Raw genomic sequence first — 21938 nt, 5'->3', positions numbered from 1 at the left:
GACCCTCACTCCGATGGTCTTTAAAAGCAAATTAATCATCTTTATCACAACTCAGTTCTTTTTCCTGACTTGTTTATTGTTCGAATCACACAGGTCCAAAACCTTTGGCTTGATATTTAAACCTTTTCATAATCTAACCTAACTTACAAATTTAATCTTTAGTTTCACTTTCCCTTACTCTTCTGGTAAAACTAAAGCATACTTGCTATGGTGCCCTCACATACTGTGTGCTTTTCTTCCTTCACTCAGACTCTCTCCAAGTCTTCACCGACCTGAGACACACACACACATCCATAGATACCCCTAACCAATTAAAATTCTACTTTATGTTTTATAACTTATTTCAAATATTACCACTTCCAAAAACCTTTTCTTAATTTCTTTCTATTTCTTGTGTAGCCCTTATATTATCTAATAGATGATAAATATTGGTATATTTGCCTTACTCTACTATTAAAGTACCCGCTGGTAGGGGATTCTGTATATTTCCTGTAGTACTTCGCAAGCCAGTTTTTTTTTTAAATAATAATAGATGTTCAATAAAAAATTATTGCTCAGTATTATGTAAAAATACAAAAATGGTCAGATTTTTAGAAATCTGCATAATTACAGAACTAATGTTACTTCATAAGGGTCATCTTTGCATAGCCAACAGACATCAAATTAACTAAAAAACAGACCAGAGAACCTATAAGCAATCAGAGTTCTTGTGACTTTTTAAGTCATTATCATCTTTCATGTGATAATTATCTTCCAATGGTTTGGCTCAGCTTGTGCCCTACTATTTGCTCTTATTTGTCATTAAGGTTTCACGTATTATTTATTTTCATTCTATAGCATTTATGCAGGAGGCAGCAATGTAAGCTCCCTTGCCTGTGATTCTTCCCACAGATAATAGAAAATAAATTGCAATTAGATTTTGGTAATTGTATATAATTAACTCAAAATGAGTTGTTAATTATAAAAAAGATGTTTTTCACTTCCTCATTATCTCATTTATTTTAGTTTCAAATTCTTAATGCCTCACTTGAGTAAGTTTAATATTTTAAATGCACATTTTTAATACTAAGATAATCTAAATTTCCAAATAAACAAAATTTAGCTTAAAATTAAATTTTACCTAGGGAGTTCTACCAGCAAAAATCAAAGAGCCTGCAAGGTAGAAAGAAGGTCATTTCCCACAACAATTCTTGATTATATTTTGTGAAATCAACAGACATTTTGGTTTAAACAATTCTTCGAAGGCTGCTCAAGCTGTATGTATTTTCCCTTGCCCCATCTCTACCTCCTTCTGGGGTTAGTGGAGATAATATCATTTTCATAGTCAACTGAATCAAGGAGACAGATGAACTCATCACCTTTACTTCCTTGAATCTCACATTAGATTAAATAATTTAAACACTGTTGAGTAAGAATTCTTGGCTTTCCAAAGACAGTCAGACTTTGCAGGCAGTTGTCAGAGTTTATTCAAACTCTTACAATGTAGATTAACATTTTAAAAGGTCTATGGTATTATAAAAGACATATTAGGAAATATTTTTTGGAAGTAGTGTATCGTCTTACCTTATTTTTGTCATCATTGGAATGTGGGACATGCATGCCCAGTGCACCTAAACTTTAAAAGTACATCCATCTTAGACTGCAGCACTAGTTTGTAAAGCATTCACTACCCTTACCTGAACAGCAGCGATGAAAACTTTCATAAATTACAAGCAGGAGTATGAATTGCTACAATCTTTTAGAAAATAAAATTGGCAGGGACTATTATAATTTGTAACTATAAATTATACCAAAATATCTTTATGTAAAAATAGCCTTTGACTTATTTACTTTGGGGAATTTATTCTTAAAATATACAAGTACTAAAACAGAAGAATGTAAGTACAGTCATGCCTGCTGTAACCTTATGCATAGTAGTAAAGAACTTGAAACAACTTGAATGTCCAACAATAAAAGTGCTAGGTAAGTTATAGTACATACAGAAACCACAGACTATTATGCCTTTATAAAAAACAAGTTTGTATTAGTTTTCTATTGCTGCTATAATGAATTATCACAAATTTAGTGGCTTCAACAACATAGATGTGTTACTCTGTAGTTCTGTAGGTCAGGAGTCTGACACAGGTCTCACCGGGCGAACACTGAGGTAGAGGCTGGGCTATGTTCCTTTTTGGAGGCTCTAGGGGAGAATGTTCCATTGCTCATTTGTGTTGTTGGCAGAATTAGTTTCCTGGCAATTGGAGGCCCCCATTACTTTGCTGGCTGTCAGCTGAGGACTGTCCTAAGTTTCTAGAAGCTACTTACATTTCTTGGCTTGTGACCTCCTTCCTCCATCTTCAAAGCTAGCAATGACAAGTTAAGTTACTCTTATGCTTGGAATCTCTTCTCCTTCCATCCCATCTTTCTGACCCAGAAAGAAAATATTCTCCACTTTTTAGGATTTGTGATTAGACTGGGCCCAACCACATAATCCAGGATAATCCCCCCATCTCAAAGTCTGTTCCCTTGAGCATATCTGCAAAGTCCTTTTGCCATGTACGGTGTCATACTGAGAGTTTCCAGGGATTAGAACACAGACATCTTTGGAGAGCAATTATTCTGCTTTCTACAGTTCTATATCTAAAAATCTGATAGATAACCATTAAGTACTGTTAAGTGTGTTTGGGGGGTAATTAACAAGCCATGTGTTCAGTTTTATCTCAAATGTTTATTGATGTTATATATATATGATATAAATATAGATAGGCATAAAGAAAGATATAGAAGGATACACATCAGTGTGCTAGCACTAATTCAACCAGGATAGGATAGGGAACAGAATAAGGAATAAAAGATGACTAATTTTTTCTGATGTTTCTTTGGATGTTTTACTTTTTATGAGAAAAAATGTTTTTCTTTTGAAATTTAGCAAAGGATAACTAAAAATAAACTGGAATATGACACATTGGACCAGATGGACATAACAGATGTATTCAGAACATTCCATCCCAAAACAGCAGAATTCACATTCTTTTCAAGTGCACATGGAACATTTTCCAGAATAGATAATGTTACACCAAAAAACAAGTCTCAATAAATTAAAAAAAATTGAAATCATATCTTGCATCTTTTCTGACCAAAACAGTATGAAGTTAAAAATCAGTCACAAGAAAAAACTGGGAAAGAACACAAAACAAACAAACACATGGAGGAAAAATAACATGCTACTAAACAATGAATGGGTCAACCAGGAAATCAAATAGGAAATCAAAAAATACATGGAGACAAATGAAAATGAAACCACAATAGTCCAAAAGCTTTGGGATGTAGCTAAAGCTGTTCTAAGAGGGAATTTTGTAGCAATTATGGCCAACCTGAAGAAACAAGAAAAATCTCACATAAACAACCTAATCTTACACCTTTGGAGCTAGAAAAATAAGAACAAACAAAACACAAAGCCAGTAGGAGGAAGGAAACTATAAAGCTAGAACATAAATAATTGAAATAGAGGCTAAAGAAACAATAGAACAGATGAGTGAAACCAGGAACTGGTTCTTTGAAAAGTTAAACAAAATTGATAAACCTTTAGTCAGAATCATCAAGAAAAAGAAGGAAGACTCAAATAAATAAAATCAAAAATGAAAGAGAAGTAACAACCAACACCACAAAAATACAAAGGATTATAAGAGAATATTATGAAAAATTATATGCCAACAAGTTGGACAATTTAAAAGAAATAGATAAATTCCTAGAAACATATAACCTTTCAAAACTGAATCAGAAAGAAACAGAAAAATTGAAGAGACCGATTACTAGCAACAAAATTGAATCAGTAAACAAAAAACTTCCAAAAAACAAACTCCAGGACCAGATGGCTTCACAGGTGAATTCTACCAAACATTTAAAGAGTTAACACCTATTCTTCTCGAACTATTCCAAACAACAGAAGAGGAAGGAAAACTTCCAAATTCATTCTACGAGGCCAGCATTATCCCGATACCAAAACCAGATAAAGATACTACAAGAAACCAACCCATTGTCCCCTGAAAACCAAAAACCAAAACCAAAACCAAAAAACATACAGGCCAATATCTCTGATAAACTTAGATGCAAAAATCCTCAACAAAATATTACCAAACTGAATACAACACTACATTAAAAAAAAAATCATTCACCACTATCAAGTATGATTTATTCCAGAGATGCAAGCGTGGTTCAATATTCACAAATCAATCAATATGACACATCACATTAATAAGAGAGAGAATAAAAACTATATAATCATTTTATTAAAAGGATCACTACCTAAAATATATAAAGAACTTACAGAACTCAACACCAAAAAACCAGATAATCTGATTAAAATTTGGACTAGAGAACCTGAATAGACATTTTTCCAAAGATGGCCAAGAGACACATAAACGATGTTCAACAACACTAACCATCAGTGAAATGGAAATCAAAACCACAAGGAGATATCACCTTACACCTATCATGATGGCTAATATCAAAAACACAAGAAATAACAAGTATTGGCTAAATGGAGAAAAAGGAACCCTCATGCACCATTGGTGGGAATGCAAATTGGTGCAGCCACTGTAGAAAATAGTATTTAATATTTCAAGATATTAAAAATAGAATTACCATATGATCTAGTAATTCCACTACTGGGCATTTACCCAAAGAAAACAAAAACACCTGCTCAAAAAGACAGCATTATTTACTGCAGCATTTTTTACAATAGCCAAGATACAGAAGCAACCCAAATGTCCATCTATAGATGAATAGAAAAGAAGATTTGGTACATATATATACAGTGGAATATTACTCAGCCATAGAAAAGAATGAAATCTTGCCATCTGCAGCAACATGGATGGATCTAGAGAGTATCATGCTAAGTGAAATAAGTCAGGCAGAGAAAGAGAAATACCTTATGATTTCCTTAATATGTGGAATTTAAGAAACAAAACAAATGAAAAGGAAAAATAAAGATAGAAACCCCAAAGAGACCCTTAAGTATAGAGAAGAAACAGAGGGTTACCAGAAGGGAAGTGGGTGGGAGGATGGGTAAAATAGGTGAAAAGGATTAAGAGTACACTTATCTTGACAAGCACTGAATATTGTATAGGATTGTTGAATCACTGTATTGTATACCTGAAACTAATATAACACTGCATGTTAACTATATGGGAATTAAAATTTTTAAAAAGATGTAGTATGTATGTATGTATGTATGTGTGTGTGGGTGTGGGTGTGTGTATATATATATATATACATATATATATATATAATGTAGTATATATACACAATGGAATATTACTCAGCCATGAATAAGAATGAGATCTTGCCATTTGCAACAACACAAATGGACCTAGACAAATACCACATAATTTCACTCACATGTGAAATTTAAGAAATAAACCAAATCGGGGGGGGGGGGCACCTGGGTGGCTCAGTCGGTTAAGCGTCCAACTTTGGCTCACGTCATGATCTGGCAGTCCGTGGGTTCGAGCCTCACATCGGGCTCTGTGCTAACAGCTCAGAGCCTGGAGCCTGCTTCTGATTCTGTGTCTCTTATATATACTTTATATAAGATTGTCTTTAGATGATAAGATTATGGGTATGTGTTAATTTCTTCTTTTGGCTTATCAGCATTTTATATATTTTCTTCTACCATAAGCAAGCAAGTAAATATATAAGCAGGATTACAGAGGACCCCAGGAGGGATATCGTAAAAAAAAAAAAAAAAAAAAAAAAAAAAGGAAGAAAGGAAGAAAGCAGAAAGAAGGGAATATAGCAACAAAAGAATGCAATGAAAATATGACAGAATAATTAATGTGTCTAAACATATTCAGAGAATTAAAGTTTCTGGTTAGGTTTGGGAATGACAAGACATGAGAATCTAAGTTACACAAGGTCAGAAATTTTTGTGTTTTGTGCGCTGCTGTATCCCCCAAAGTTTAGGATGTATCTAACACCTGATGGGAAACTATAAATATTTGAGTGAACTAACAAATGAACTATTACAAAGAAAATTAAATAAGGCATTTCTAAGCTTTAGAGAAAACAATTATATAAAAATTAAATATGGTAATCATATAGTACATGACCCTGCTGTGTATAAAATATATACAGTCTGATTGTAAATGTATTGTGATATGCTATACTGAGAGGACAGAAGGAAAAAGCATATGTGTGGGTATGTACATTAGAGGCAGAAGGGGAAAAGGGAGAAGAGTGGAGAGAAGGAAGAAATGGAGGGAATGGTGAAAAAAGAGAGAGACAGCAAATAGATGGTTAACTATGAGAGCTAAATCATCATCTTTCATAGCAGACAGTCAATAACCAAGGCCCACATAAGTCTGTTATTCAGAAATAAGGATATAATGCTAGAAGAAACAGTTATAAGAAGAAACATCTAAAACAGTCAAAACTTCTTCTAAGGAGTGAAAGTTGGGAGTACCGCTGCTCCAATGTACAGGCAGTTGCTATTTTGCAGAAGTCTTGTTGAACTGGTTGACTTTTTTTTAAATGTTTTTATTTATTTTTGAGACAGAGACAGAGCATGAGCAGGGTAGGGGCAGAGAGAGAGGGAGACACAGAATCCGAAGCAGGCTCCAGGCTCTGAGCTGTCTGCACAGAGCCCGACGCGGGGCTCGAACTCAAAGACTGTGAGATCATGACCTAAGCGAAGTCGGACACCCAACCGACTGAGCCACCCAAGCGCCCCCTACTGGTTGACTTTTTAAAGTATGTGTATGCTTGCTATCAAAAACAATAAAAATTAAATAAAAAATAGATTATGGCACGTCACAAAGAGGCCAATACTATGTGATTCCACGTATGTGAGGTAACTAGAGTAATCAAACTTACAGAAACAGCAGAAAGGTGGTTGCCAGGTGCTGGCAGGGAGAGGAAATGTGCAGTAGTTTGATGGGTACAGAGTTTCAGTTTTGCAAGATAAAAAAGTTCTGGAGACTGGTTACATAACAATGTAAATATACTTAAAAATGGTTTATATGGTAAATTTTATATTATGTGTATTTTATCACAATTAAAAGATGGCAAAATTGTCTGAAATGAGAATTCTTTGGTTCTGCTTCTAATAACAGCTGAAGAGTTCTATAGGTCCCAAACTCCCATAGTTACTCCCATAGTTACATATTTCTCCCCAATACAAACTTGGGGAGAAAACAAACAAACAGAACTGAAGCACTGAAGAGTCACGGAAAACAAGCAGAAACTGGAAGATCAGCACTTGAAGACTGCAGTGGCACTGGGAGGGTTCTCAATTTCTTTTTTAATGGCTTTCAGCTGAAGGCCGGTCTTAAAGACCCAGAGAATAGAATCTGAGCTGACCAAAGCACTTGAAAAGGGAAAAAACCCTGGAGAGGGCAGAGAGAGAGAGAGAGAGAGAGAGAGAGAGAGAGAGAGAGAGCGAGCCTCAAATTCTATGTAACAACCCTGCCAGTTTGGGCTGACCGCTGAACTACACATGAATGAGGCCGACTCAAGCATCCATCCGAGTTAAAGTTCAAAGGGCTCGGCAGTGATTTTCACTGTTACGCGTGGGAGATAGGGCTTGGAATGTGAATTCAGTCAAGTTAAATGCTTGCTAACACACACAAAAAATTAACATTGTTTAGAGGACTAAAAGTGAATTCTAGAGTCATTCCCAGTACCAGGAAACAATAAAAAACTGCTAAATGTACAAAGGAAACCATGACCAATACTCAAGATTAAAGCTGACCAATGGAGAGAAGCCCCAAGATAAACCAGGTGTTAGAGAAAAGCATTTTAAAGGAAAATAATGAATAAAGGAATTGTAATGAATAAAATAGGAAATTTCAGTAGAGAAATAGAAATTTTAACAAAGATACAAATAGAAATTCTAAAACTGAAAAATCCAATATCTAATTTAAAAAAATCATTCTATGGGCTTAACAGCAGATTGGAAATAACAGAAGAGTTGATGAACTTGAGAACAGATCAATAGAAATTATCCACAATGAAGAAAAAGGAAAAAAAAGATTCTAAAAAATTAGGGACTTCAGTAAAGATCTAATATACTTGTAAATGAAATCCAGAAGGAAAGAAGAAAGAGAAAAGGTAAAAAAAATTTTTTTTGAACAAATAATGGCCAAAAATTCTTCAAATTTCATGAAAAGAGAATTCTCAAACGTAGATTTGATGGTGAAAACTGATTTAACTTTTATGGAAAGCAACTGGGCCATGTGAATTAAGAATCTTAAAAGTATTGATATGCACTTTGAGTTTGTAGTTCTGTTTATAGGAATCCATACCAAAGACATGGGTAGAGATAAAGTAAAAAATTTATTCTAGCAATGCTCTTCAAGGCATAATTTATAATAGCAAAACCTTGTATTACCCAATAATAGGCTAATCGATAAATATTGAGCAATACTTGTCATACAATAATAGATATTTGTTGAATGAATTAATATCAAGTTTTCATAAAATAAATTATGACATCAGAAAATATGTTACAGTGAAAAAGCAAAAATTAAAATTCAGCATAAGTATAATCTCTATTACTCAAAATAGAATATATTATTATAAAAGAAAGATAGAGGGAGAGGGCTCAAAGGATCATCTCTGAATGGTAGGATCATGAATGATTTTTATTTTTTACACATTTCTGTATTGTTAAAAATTTTATAGTGAGAATGTATTTATTTATATTATCAGAAAACTGGACCTATATAAAGCTGTAAAAACATCCCAAACATATCCTTAATATCTTTGCCTTAATATCTGTATCCTACATGTTCTTGCTTTCACCCACCCATAACTCAGGTTTACCTTGGTCCAGAGTCATCCCCATTCATATCCAGATTGAGTTCTCGGGGTTTAGTAAACTCTTTAGCAGCAACGAGTTCTCTTGACTTAAATACAGCTTGATTTCTTAACCTGGAAAAAAAAATTAGAGGCTTTCTAATCCTGTGGAACCTAAGCAACTGAATGGTAACCCTTGCAGGACCATATGCTTTCAGCTAGACCTCAAACAATTGTTTTCAAATTAAAACTTGATCTGTCAGAGCACCAGCATGGCTCAGTTGGTTGAAGAGTCCGACTGTGGCTCAGGTCATGAGTTTGAGCTCTTTGCTGGCAGCTCAGAGCCTGGAGCCTGCTTGGAATTCTGTGTCTCCCTCTCTCTCTGCCCCTTCTCAGCTCATGCTCTGTCTCTGTCTCTCTCTCTCTCTCAAAAATAAAACAAAACATTAAAAAAACCCAACAACCTCGATCTGTCAAAATAAATGGGCACTTCCTAAATACACACAGGATGTAAATAAAATAAACACAAATCAGTTTTACAGGAATTTCAATTTTCTTTATTTACAGAGGAGTTGGAGAACACTGAGTTGGTCAAAATATCATTTAAAACCTCAACACTATAGATGCTTTAAGAGTACTTTAAGTTTCTTCATTAGAAATTTCAAGTTTCTTTCTATTCACTCCTAAGCAAGTGTATTCTGATTATCAGAGTCTTAATGGGAATTCTAGTAACACTAAGTATCACTGACCATGCCCAATATATCCATAAAAGGCAAATATTTCTCATATTGTCAATTCAAAGAGCTGGGGCTATGTCTCACTGACCAATGTGTTTTCTTAAGATCATAGAAACTGAAAGACATTCTATCCAGCAATGCTAACTAGCCCCATCCTTGATGTGCTGAGGAGGGAAGGCAGAGAAAGAAATTAGCATGTTCTACCAGAGTCTGGATGGCAATTAACCACTGGTACTTTTTCTACCCATATGTGACCTTTTCTACCCATTTTCTAAGTTTTTTTAGAAATATTCTCTGGCTCATTTTTAGAAATGAAATCTGTAGAAGTATATTCTTTAACTATGAAATAAAACCAGGAAGAGGGGAAAATATTATTAAAACGGCATTATCATTTCCATCATTGTCAAAGACATTCTTATAACTGCAACTAATTATGCACAGTAATAAATAAAGAAAAATATGTAGGGGGCGCCTGGATGGCTCAGTTGGCCAAGTGTCCAGCTCTGGGTTTTAGCTCAGGTTATGATCTCAGTTTGTGAGATTGAGCCCCGCCTGGGGCTCTGAGCTGACAGCATGGAGCCTGCTTGGGATTCTCTCTCTCTCCCTCTCTCTCTGTCCCTCCCTCACTCTCTCTGTCTCAAAAATAAATAAACATTTACCAAAAAAAAAAAAGTAGATTAATTACCCTCTAGGAACTTAGAATTTTATAATAATATTTGGTAGTGACACATACATAGGTAGGTAAATGCAGAGAGCAGGGAAGCTATACTTCTATCAGACAAAATAGACAAATCAAAAATTGTAAAAAGACACAAAGAAAATCACTATATAATAATAAAAATGTTCATGCATCAAGAGAATGTTAGCAATTGTACATATATGTGTATCTAACACAGCAACACCTAAATTTATTAAGCAAATACTAACATATCTGAAGGGAGAAACAGATAATTCAATAACAGCTTCAATACCCTACTTTCAACAATGGATAGATCATCCAGATGTTAAAGAAACACTGGACTTGAACTATGCTTTATATAAAATAGACCTAATAGACATATACAGAACATACCATCAAACAGCAGCAGAACACATATTCTTTTCAGGTATAAACAGAACATTTTCCAGGACAGATCATGTTAGGTCACAAAACAATTCTTAGCAAATTGAATAAGACTGAAATCATACCTTTTCCAAACATAATGTTATAAAACTAGAAGTCAGTAACGGGAGGAAATGGGAAATTCACAATAAGTGGAAATTAAACAACACACTCCTGAACAACCAGTGAGTCAAAGAAGAAATCAACAGGGACACTAAAAAATATCTTGAAACAAATTAAAATAGAAACATAACATACCAAAATTTATAAAATGCAGCAAAAACAGTTCTAAGAGGTAAGTTTATAGTTTTAAATGTTTATATTAAGGAAAAAGAAAGATCTCGGGGTGCCTGGGTGACTCAGTCGGTTAAGCATCTGACTTTGGCTCAGGTCATGATCTCGTGGTTCGTGAATTTGAGCCCTGCATCAGGCTCTGTGCTGACAGTCAGAGCCTGGAGTCTGCTTGGGATTCTGTGTCTCCCTCTCTCTCTGCCCCTCCCCCACTCACAGTCTATCTATACATATCAAAATAAATAAACATTAAAAAAATTTTTTAAAAAGAAAAAAATTAAGATCTCTAATAAACAACCTATAATTACACCTCAAAGAACTATAAAAAGAAAAACAAACCAGGGCCAAAGTTAGCTGAAGGGAGGAAATAACAATGGCCAGAGCAAAAATAAGAGACTAGAAAAATAACAGAAAGGATTACTGAAACGAAAAGCTGGGTTTTTGAAAGGATAAACAAAATTAACAAACTTTTGTTTGTTAGAAGAAAGAGAGGACTCCCAAAAATAAGCAGAAATGAAAGAGAAGCCATTATAACTGATACCACAGAAACACAAAGGATCATAAGAGGCTACTATAAACAGTTACATGCCAAAATATTGGATAATCCAGAAGAAAGGGTAAATTCCTAGAAATACACAACCTTCCAAAATGGAATCATGAAGAAACAGAAAATCTTAACAGACCCAAAATGACTAAGGATTAGATTAAATCAGTGAGTAAAAATCTTATGACAAAGAAAAATCCAGGACTGGATAGTTTCACTGGTGAATTCTACCAAACATTTTAAGACGAATTAATACAAATCTTTCTAAAACTCTTCCAAAAGATTGAATAGGCAGGAACACACCCAAATTCATTGTATAAGGCAGCATTATACTGATACCAAAGCCAGGTAAGGACACCACAAGAAAATAAAATAGGTCAATAATTCCAATTAATATAGATGAAAAGAAATCTCAACAAAATACTGTCAAAGGTAATTTACTACATTAATAGAATAAAAAACAAAAATCATATGATCATTTCAATAAATGCAGAAAAAGCATTTGGCACAATCCAACATCCTTTCATGATAATAGCTCTCAAGAAATTGAGTATAGAAAGAACATAACATAATCAAGGGCCATATATCACAAGCCCACTACTAACATCATATTCAAAGGTGAAAGGTTGAAAACTTTTCCTTTAAGATCAGGGACAAGACAAGGATGTCCACTCTTGTCACTCTTCTTCTACATAATACTGAAAGTACCAGCCCGAGCAATTAGGCAAGAAAAGCGAATGAAAGATATCCCAATCAGAAAGAAAAGTAAAATTTTCTCTGTTTGCAGATGGCATAACCTTATGTATAAAAAACAATGAAGATGCCATCAAACAACTGTTAGAACTAAAGAAGAAATTCACTAAAATTGCAGGGTATAAAAATCAACATACAAAAATCGGACGCATTTCTATACACTAACAATGAACTACCTAAAAAATAAATTAATAAATCAATCCCATTTACAGTTGCATCAAAAACAATACACTTAGAATAAATTTAACCAAGGAGGTAAAAGATATGTACACTAAAACTATAAGACACTGAGGAAATTGAGGAAAAAACAAATAATGGAAAAATGTCTTGTGTTCATGGATTAGAAGAATCAGTATTGTTAAAATGTCCATACTACCAACAGTAATCTACAGGTTGAATGCAATCCTTATCAATATTCCACTGGAATTTTTCACAGAATTAGAAAAAACAATTCTAAGACTTATATGGAACCAAAAAGACCCCAAATAGCCAAAGTAATCCTGAGAAAGAACAAAACTGGAGGCTCCACACTGCCTAGTTTCAAACAACACAAAGCTATAGCAATCAAAACAGTGAAGGTATACAAATAGATATAAAGACAAACAGAACAGAATAGAAAGCCCAGAAATAGACTTGAGCATATACGGTTGGTTACTCTTTGTTCAGCATACCAAGAATACACAATGGGGAAGGGATAGTCTCTTTCAATAAATGGTGTTGGGAAAATTGGATATGCACATGCAAAAGAATGAAAAATTAACTTGAACTGGATTAAAGACTTAAATGTAAGACCTAAAACTGTAAAACTACAAGAAGGAAATGTAGAAAAAAACTCCTTGACATTACTCTTGGAAATTATTTTTTGGATTTGACACCAAAAGATCAGGCAAAACTAGTAAAAATAAGTGGGACCACATCAAGATAAAAGGCTTCTGCACAGCAAAGGAAATAAATTATAAAAATGAAATATATATATGTATATATATATATATATACATACACATATATATATATACATATAATCTCTCTCTCTCTCTCTCTCTCTCTCTCTCTCTCTCTCTCTCTCTCACACACACACACACACACACACACACATATGATAAAGGGTTAATATTCAAAATATATAAAGGACTTACACAACTTAATAGCAAAAAAAAAAACCTAAATAATCCAATTAAAAAACTGGCAGAGGCACTGAGAAGACATTTTTCCAAAGAAGACATACAAGTTGACTCACAGGTACACGAAAAGTTGCTTGACATCACTAATTGTCAGTGACATGCAAATCAAAACTACAGTGAGATATTGCATCACACCTGTTAGATTGGCTTCCATCAAAAAGATAAAAAGATAACAAATGTTGGGCAGGATATGGAGAAAAGGGAATTCCTATACACAGGTGGTGCAAATGCAAATTGGTACAGCCATTATGAAAAACGGTATGGAGGTTTCTCAAACAAACCTTAAAAACAGAACCACCATATGATCCCACAATCCTACTTCTGGGTATCTGCACTCCCATGTTCATTGTCGCATTACTCATAATGGAAACAACCTAAGTGTCTGCTAACACATGAATGGGTAAAAAGATACATAAAAATATATATTATTCAGCCAGGAGAAAGAAGGAAATCCTGACTTTTGCAACACCATGGATGAACCTAGAGGAACATTACACGAAGTGAACACACCAACACACCAAAATATGTGAGTCATAGTTAAAACTGTGCTGAGAGGGAAATTTATAGCACTAAATGCTCCCACCAGAAAAGAAAAAAGTCTCCAAGTAATGATCTAAGCTCCCACCTTAAGAAATTTAAAAATACAAGAGCAGGACAAATCCTACACAAGCAGAAGGAAGAAAATATTAAGAAATGAATGAGACTAATAAATAAGACCAGGATTCCCTAGATACCAAAGTTAGACAAAGACAGTACACACACACACACACACACACACACACACACACACACAGACCAAAATTCCTCATCAATACTGATGCAATGCCCTTAACAAACTCTTAGTAGATGGAATTTGGTAATATATAAAATGTATTTTACACTATGACCAAATGGGACTTATTCCAGGAATGCAACACTAGGTCAATATTTAAAAATTAATAAATACAATCCACCATATTAGCAGGCTAAATTAAAAAAAAAATCACATGATCACATTAACTGATGTATAAACAGGATTTGAGGAAATTTAACAAACATTCATGATAAAAACTTTATATAACCTATAAGGAGAAAATTTGATAAATTAAACTTTATCAAAGTTAAAAAAAAAAAACTTTTGCTCTGTGAAGAATCCTTTTAAGTAAGATGAAACAGACAATCCACAGAATAGGAGAAAATGTTTGCAATCCACCTATCTGAGAAAAGACATGTCTAGCATATATAAAAAACTCTCAAAATTCAATAAATCTCAAGAAATCCAAATAGAATATAGACAAAAGATACTACAATTTACCCAAAAAGATGGAAGAAAAACAAACAAGCAAATGAAAAGATTTTCAACATCACTAGCCATTAGGGAAATGCAAGTTAAGACCACAGTGAAATATCACTACACACAGATTAGAATAGACAAAATAGAAATTTGTGACAATTCCAAACGCTGCTAAGGATGTGGAGAAACAATTTCTTATACATTGGTGGTGAAGACATATTTTATACTAAATATAGTATAAGCTAAGTATACATTTAATTTTTAAAACTAAATATATACTTATCATATGATCTAGCAATCACATTCTTAACTTTTATTTGTAGAAATGAAAACCTTAGTCCACACAGAAACTTGTATAAAGATGTATGTAGCAGCTCTCCTCGTAATAGGCAAAGAACCAAGTTGTCCTTCAATAGATAATTGGTGAAACAGATCATGGTATAACCATATCATGGACTACTACTCCACAATCAAAAGGCACAACATATGTTACAACCTAGATGAATCTCAAGAGCATTATACTGCGTGAAAAAAAGCCAACATCGAAAGTTCATACACTGTATAACCCCATTTATATAACAATCTCAAAATGCCAAAGTTATAGAAATAGACAACAGATTACTGGTTTCTAAGGGTTAAGGATGGTGGGGGCAGAAGAGGGTGGAAAACTCAAATGGGGTAGTAAAAAGGAACCCTGGTGTTGCTGAAATAGTTCTATAGTTTGATTGTTGTGATGGTTACACAAGTCCACACGTGGTAAAATGCATGGAACTAGATACATTGTACCAAAGTTTATTTATTAATTTTGATATTGTATTCTAGTTATGCAAGATATAGCCATTGGGAGAAACTGGGAGGACCTCTCTGTACTATTTATGCAACTTCCTGTTAATCTATAATTATTTAATGAAAAGTTTATAAATCTCTATAGATATGTATAAGCTTTTACAATTTATGCATACACAAAACTTGCTGAAAAACTGTATTTCATAGCTCTCTCATCTAAGCTAGGATGATCAAGATAACAATAAAGACTTTATTGTCATTATGCAGTATTATTTTAATAAATAGAGCTGTTCAAATGAACACAATGTCTATTTATTGTCATTATTTCAAATAGCATTATTTCAGTAAACAGTGCTGTCCAAAGGAACATGAAACCTGTTTTAAAATTATGCAGTCTGCTGGACTATGCCCTCTTTAATGACCACATTGGATTCATTTCTCTATCCTAAGTGCCTATCATAGGCATTCAATAAATGTTAGTTAAATAAAGTTCTCGAGAGAGATTAGACATTAACTGGAGGATTAGAGATTGGGGTCATCAAACTGAAGCAATCTTTTGGCCTTTGGTGAAAATCTTGTTTTAAGAGCCTTCATTTTCAGTTATGTTAAGAGCCTCCAGCTTTCAACATTGAAGAACAGAACTGTCCGATCATGAATAAAGAGAAAGTGGCAGAGCACTTCTGGTTCCAAGCAAAGCATTACACTAAAGGAAAAATTCCAAGAAAGAACTCTCAAAGATATTAGAATCTAAAAAATATTGGCAGAATCTGTGAGTGAGAGACAATTAACTCTAAGAAGTAAAAGAAAATGACATTTGTACTAAGCTGTCTGTATAGGATGTATGTGTCTGCATAGCATGTATGAATGTGGACAAAGGGGAAATGGTAAGTTTGATCAAGAAGGAAATGGCAGAGATATATATACAAGCACTTCTCTCTGAAAACTTGTAATTTATTATTTATTTATTTATTTATTTATTTAAGTTTATTTATTTTGAGAGAGAGAAGAGTTCAAATGTGGGTAAGTTTATAGGAATTAGTTACTGAACAGGTTATGTTTCATGACGAGAAAAGGTTGAATTTAGAAGGCTCTTATCATTTGTTACATTTTATATTATGGTGGATAGACATAAATACAGAATGATGACAGTTAATCACTCTGCTTCACAATCTGATTCCACATCCTGAAGTCTCAAATTTTTACTTAATGCCTAATAGTCTCCATAATGACCTCAAATAGCAGAAGATTTTATGTAACAATATCTTTTAAAAATATTCTCTTTAGAATCCAGCAAAAGTTACAATGGACTGCTCAGAGGTAGATATTCTAGGCTAACATTTGGGAAGATGGGGTAATGTTCTAAGTCTTCCAAAGAAGATCATAGAATTTACTTAGTCATCATAGTTAGTATGCATCTTGAGGAAGCCAAGATCCCAAGGAACCTCTGTGCCTTTGCAACTTTATATTAGTACAAGAGTCATTTTACACGGCGTTCTCCAAGCTAGACATTGCTGAGAGAATAGGTAAGACTCACCAATTATAATCCAGTCGAGACTGATGAAGCTGCTGCTGTTTCAGGAGAAGCTTTGTCTCCTGCTGGGTCAGCAGATGCTGAAGGCGCTCTTTTTCAATTTCCAGCTCCATTTTCTGAAGCATAAGTTGCTGCCTTCTATTTTCCGAGAGTTGCTTTCTGACATCAGTTTCACTAGCCTGCTGTGTTCCTTGACCATGCAGCAGGGATGCCCAGGAAAGCCCACAATTATTGCATGATTCCAGATGTGTTTTGGAATATTGAGGGGCCATGTGCATAGGATGACTTTCATGAACATGATCTTCATTTTCAGAAAGTCTATGACCACAACACTGACTGGATGGAGAAGGCTTCAGGTGTTGGCATTGTTTCATCTTCAATTCCGCTGGTGGGGCTTTCTCTGTAGGGACTGCATCTACTAGTTTTCTCCCTGGGGATCCATAATCACATGTTCTGGTCTCTAATGGCACCCTGTCTTGGTCCTCTTTAGGACAATGAAAATCTGCTGGCTTCAAAGAATTATTCTTAAACTCCACAAGGGATTCTGAAGCGGAGGCTTGGATTCCAGACATAGGCCTCTGCTTGGTTTGATAGCAGGTTTGTGATTTGGCTACACTCAAGTAGGAGCCATCCAGTTCCATAGCTGAAGACCGAAGAGTGCTCTTCCTATTGGATACCTAAAAGGAACCACAAGATCATTTGTCAAATAAGAGCACACTGAAAGGAGTTCTTTTGACTTTTCAGAAATCAGTGATATATGTTTCTCAAAACAAAGCTCTTGTTCTGTCTTCTTAATAAATGATAGTATTCACATAGCTAAACAGACATGTGCCACAAAGCCAAACCCATTTTCAAACAATCTACATTTCAGTAAATCCAGAAGTAAGAGAAAAAGAAAGTACTTCTATTTGCTGTTTAAGCAAGATTCCAGGAGTTGGAAATAATGAGTTTTACATAGAATCAACTTTGAGAAGAGGCAAAAGCATTAAATGCTAAGGTCTTAAAATGTTTGCTTTTAAATACTAAGCCAAGAAATCCACTCAGCCACCTTAAATACCCTTTGAAATGTCCTTTGTTTGTCCATTACACACAATGAGATTTGATGTAAAACAGTTCATCTTATACTGAATAGGATGTTAGTTACCGCCAGAAATTTGATTTTTTATAAGTATCTTTAGAGCACACAGATAAAACCAAGCACTTTCCAAAAAATATGATTCCAATCAAAAGCGGTTATTTAAATACAAAACATATTTAATTTCAGCTATAAACATAAGTGTTTTTCAGTTAAGCTATTCGAGTGATCATAGCCTGATAGAACTCAGGCAGAAAGGAAGCAGTTGCAAATTACCTTTGGCAGGCCAATAGCATGAGCTTTCCCAGCATTTTAGCCTCACGCCTGTTCTATCAGGGAGAGCAAAACTTAGCTTATATCAGTGATTCTCTAACTTTAGCATGTATCAGAATCACCTGGAGGAATTGTCAAATGTGAATTTCTGGGCTTCATTCTTAGGGTTTCCAATTCAGTAAGTATGGAGCAGAGTTAAGTGAAGCTGTGTTTTTAACAAGTTGCCAGATGATGCTGATGTTGCTAATCTGACACCACACTTTGAGAACCACTGGTGTCACGGGACATCTGACTCCTCCTGTGTCCCTCTTATAGGACTGTTTTGGTAACACTGGCCTCATCCAGGTAATCCTAGATAATTCCCTCATCTCAAAATCCTTAAGTTAATCACATCTATAAAGTCTCTTGTCATACAAAATCCTTTGTGTCATATAAAGAGACTTTCACAGGTTCCAGGAATTAGGACATGGACATATTTGGGGGGCATTATTCAGTCTGCCACAACTTCTTTTTAAATTAGAACTAAATCATAAACAGTTGAGATGGTTACCTTATTCTAGAGACATGGAATAAATGAATAATTGAGATCCCTAGCAGAAGGGAGAAAAAAAAAAAATCCCACCAATTTACCTTGTAATAGTTGAGATGATCTGATTGGAAAAAAATGTCAACAGATATACAGCAACACCATGTTTCCTATATTCTTTTTTAAATACATTTTTAAAATGTTTATTTATTTATTTTGAGAGAGAAAGAGAGAGAGAGAGAAAGAGAGAATCTCGAGCAGGCCCCAAGCTTGGCTCAGGGCCCAACTCGGGTTCAATCCCACAACTGTGAGATCATGACCCAAGCCAAAACCAAGATACTTAACCGACTGAGCCACCCAGGCATCCTTGTTTCCTATCTTCCGATAAAAGAGGATTATCAGAATTATTATTTATTATAATATATTATATTATTATAATGATTCTTAAGACTTTGAGTTTCTAAAACAATACTAAAGGAGTTCTATTCAAATGAGAATGACCCATATCTAGGAAGGAGACTTGGTCCTCTTCAAAGAAGACACACAATCCTTTACACTGAGCAGGTGACACGGAGTAGATTGCAAGCTACGGAGAAGAAACTAGTCCTAGGGCAAAATTTATGATAAACTACCTCATAAAAAAAATTAACCTCATTTTACAACTAAAGGGAAACTCCAGTCCACATTAATCTCCCCTACTCTGAACTTCTGTAGCACTTACTGTCAAAACAAATATTTAACATTTATCATCTGCTACTCTGTATGGTAAGCTATCTTTTCATAGAATTATATTTAAAAATGACAGGTGAATTTTTTAAAGGTCTGGAAACTTAAATCTACTCTTTTACATTGTCCTATATTTCCTAATCCATGTGTTGGCAACTTAACAATGGCATGTATGTATTATTTTATATTCTTATTTTTGTTCCTCAGCATTATTTACATATGTGCATCTTTAGATACTGATATAGCTGATACTTATGTTAATGGTACTGATTATTAAATTACTCATAAATGTCACATATTTGGAATATTTAAAAATGTTTTTTTGGAAGTGTCAGGTATTTGGAATATTAAAAAAATACTTTTGTTGGTAGTTAACTTTTTATGTTTATGAGAAGCAGTTCAACTTAATGATTTTGATGCACACTTTGCTTAAAGAGAACACTCCTTTGCCAGTTACTGATGTGACTATGCATGTTGGTAGGCAGAATTCTAAGATGGTCCCCAAGATTCCTGTCCTCTTTGTGTGCCCACGTGGTATTATCTCCTCCCCTTGAATGTGGGTATAACTTGTGAACGTGATGAGATATTAATCCTATTATTATGTTAGAGTATATGACCAAAGGGAGATTACAGATTAACTCAGGCTCTTCCTAATCAGTAGAGTTTGAATTAATAAAAAGGAGATTATCTTTTATGGGCCACACCTAATCAAGTAAGTCCTTTATAAAAGGGTCTTGTGCCCTCCCTAAGATCAGAGATTGGCTTTGAAGAAACAAGCTAACATGTTATGGGAGGACCAATGAAGGCGGTCATGTGGCAATGACCCCTGGAGCAGAAGGCAGTTTCCAGCCAACAGCTAGCAAAAAATGAGACATAAGGAAACTAAATTCTGCCAACAAGCACGTGAGCTTGGAAGGGGACCTAGAGCTCCAGATGAGAATGCAGCCCAGCTGTTACCCAGACTGCAGCTTCCTAAGACCCCAAGCAGAGGACCCAACCAACCTGCACCTGACTCATGACCCATAGAAATGGTGAGATAATAAATGTGTGTTGTATTAAACTAGTAAATTTGTAGTATTTTGTTGCACAGCAATAAAAAAATGAATAAAGCACCTTTTTCAACTTGCCTGACCCTCAGTTTTCTCATCAGTAAACCAGGGATCAAAGACAGCATCTACCTTAAAACTGAACATGGTGGACAAACAGATGGGCACTTATCAAGGTTGCCATTTCATAAGGATACTGATTTACAAAAAGGAAAAAAAAAACCCTTATATTTACCCAAACGTTTTTCAAGGAGAACCTTATGGGGTATGTGCCGGGGAGGGGCAGGGGGGAAGTAAGCTTTCCAAGGGACATGTACAGTTACAATGATTACCTTAAATTGTCTTCTAAAACAAATGAGTTTGGTTATCCAGCTTTATTTTGCTACAGTGAGGCTTGCAAGTTGGGTCAGTGTTGAAATGCTTTAGATAATAGACAGGTTCTTCATGTTTGTCCTCATTACAAAATATGTCTTACCCTGACATCTTGCCTTGCCTCTTAGGGCTATTGTGACGACTGGATGAGATCATTCACACAAAGTGCTTTGGATATTGCCAATCTACAGTCAGTATTAAAACAATGTTTCCTATTATAATTATTACTACTGTTACTAGCATTGACTTCTCTGCCCCAACAACTTTTGCAGTCAGGGTTCTATTTACTTCCGCTGTATGTATAGCACTGAGGCTTGCATATACTACATTCTCAATAACAAGGGGCTGACTGTATCAGATAAGAAGAAAAGTCAAGTTGGGGTATGCGTCCCAGAAAATTAGAAATGAAAATCAGAATCCATGATTAGGCTGAATTATGTGCTACTAAGGAAAATGAAGAGAGGAGAAATAGAAAACTGCCTGTTAGGATCTGAATATAAGAAATTAAGTTATTTTATTAGTGAAGTGAAGACAAATATTGCCTCTGGGACACATGGAAGTCACAACGGGCCCAATGAAACAGATGTGTTTTTCTTTCTGGAGCTGCTGCACCATGCTTTCTATGAGATGTTTACAAATGTAACCTCTTTTAACTAAGGCTTAAACTAACAAATCCCAAACCGCTGTCTCTGGCATATGGGTTTGATATGAATTTTTCAGATACATCACACTAATTTAGGAACCAATAATTTTTTTAATGGAGGCATAATTTACATATACTAAAATGCACACATCTTAAGTGTACAGCTTGATGAATTTTTACATTTGCATATACCCATGTAATCATCATTACCCCAGAAAAGATCCCTGTGTCCTTTCTAGTCAAACCAACCTCCTCATACTCCCAGAGGTAACCATTATTCTCACTTCTATGACCATAGATTAGT

General features: G+C 34.7%; 1 protein-coding gene across 15 annotated transcripts in view; it reads right to left on the bottom strand.

The window, feature by feature from the left end:
* The window catches only part of KIAA1328 (protein hinderin), a 356080-nt gene that overhangs the window by 129990 nt on the left and 204152 nt on the right, over positions 1-21938 (bottom strand). For 14 of the 15 annotated variants that reach the window (XM_045041344.1, XM_019815187.3, XM_006938856.5 and 11 more), the window contains 2 exons: positions 16977-17650; positions 8803-8910 (listed from right to left, as the gene is read on the bottom strand). In XM_045041344.1, coding sequence (XP_044897279.1) covers positions 8803-8910; positions 16977-17650 — 782 coding nt within the window. The remainder of the gene's footprint in view (positions 1-8802; positions 8911-16976; positions 17651-21938) is intronic. The other variant, XM_003995143.6, reaches the window with a different exon arrangement.

Source organism: Felis catus, chromosome D3 (genome assembly GCF_018350175.1).
Source record: "Felis catus isolate Fca126 chromosome D3, F.catus_Fca126_mat1.0, whole genome shotgun sequence".
NCBI lineage: Eukaryota > Metazoa > Chordata > Mammalia > Carnivora > Felidae > Felis > Felis catus.
This window is presented reverse-complemented; position numbering and strand designations above follow the sequence as displayed.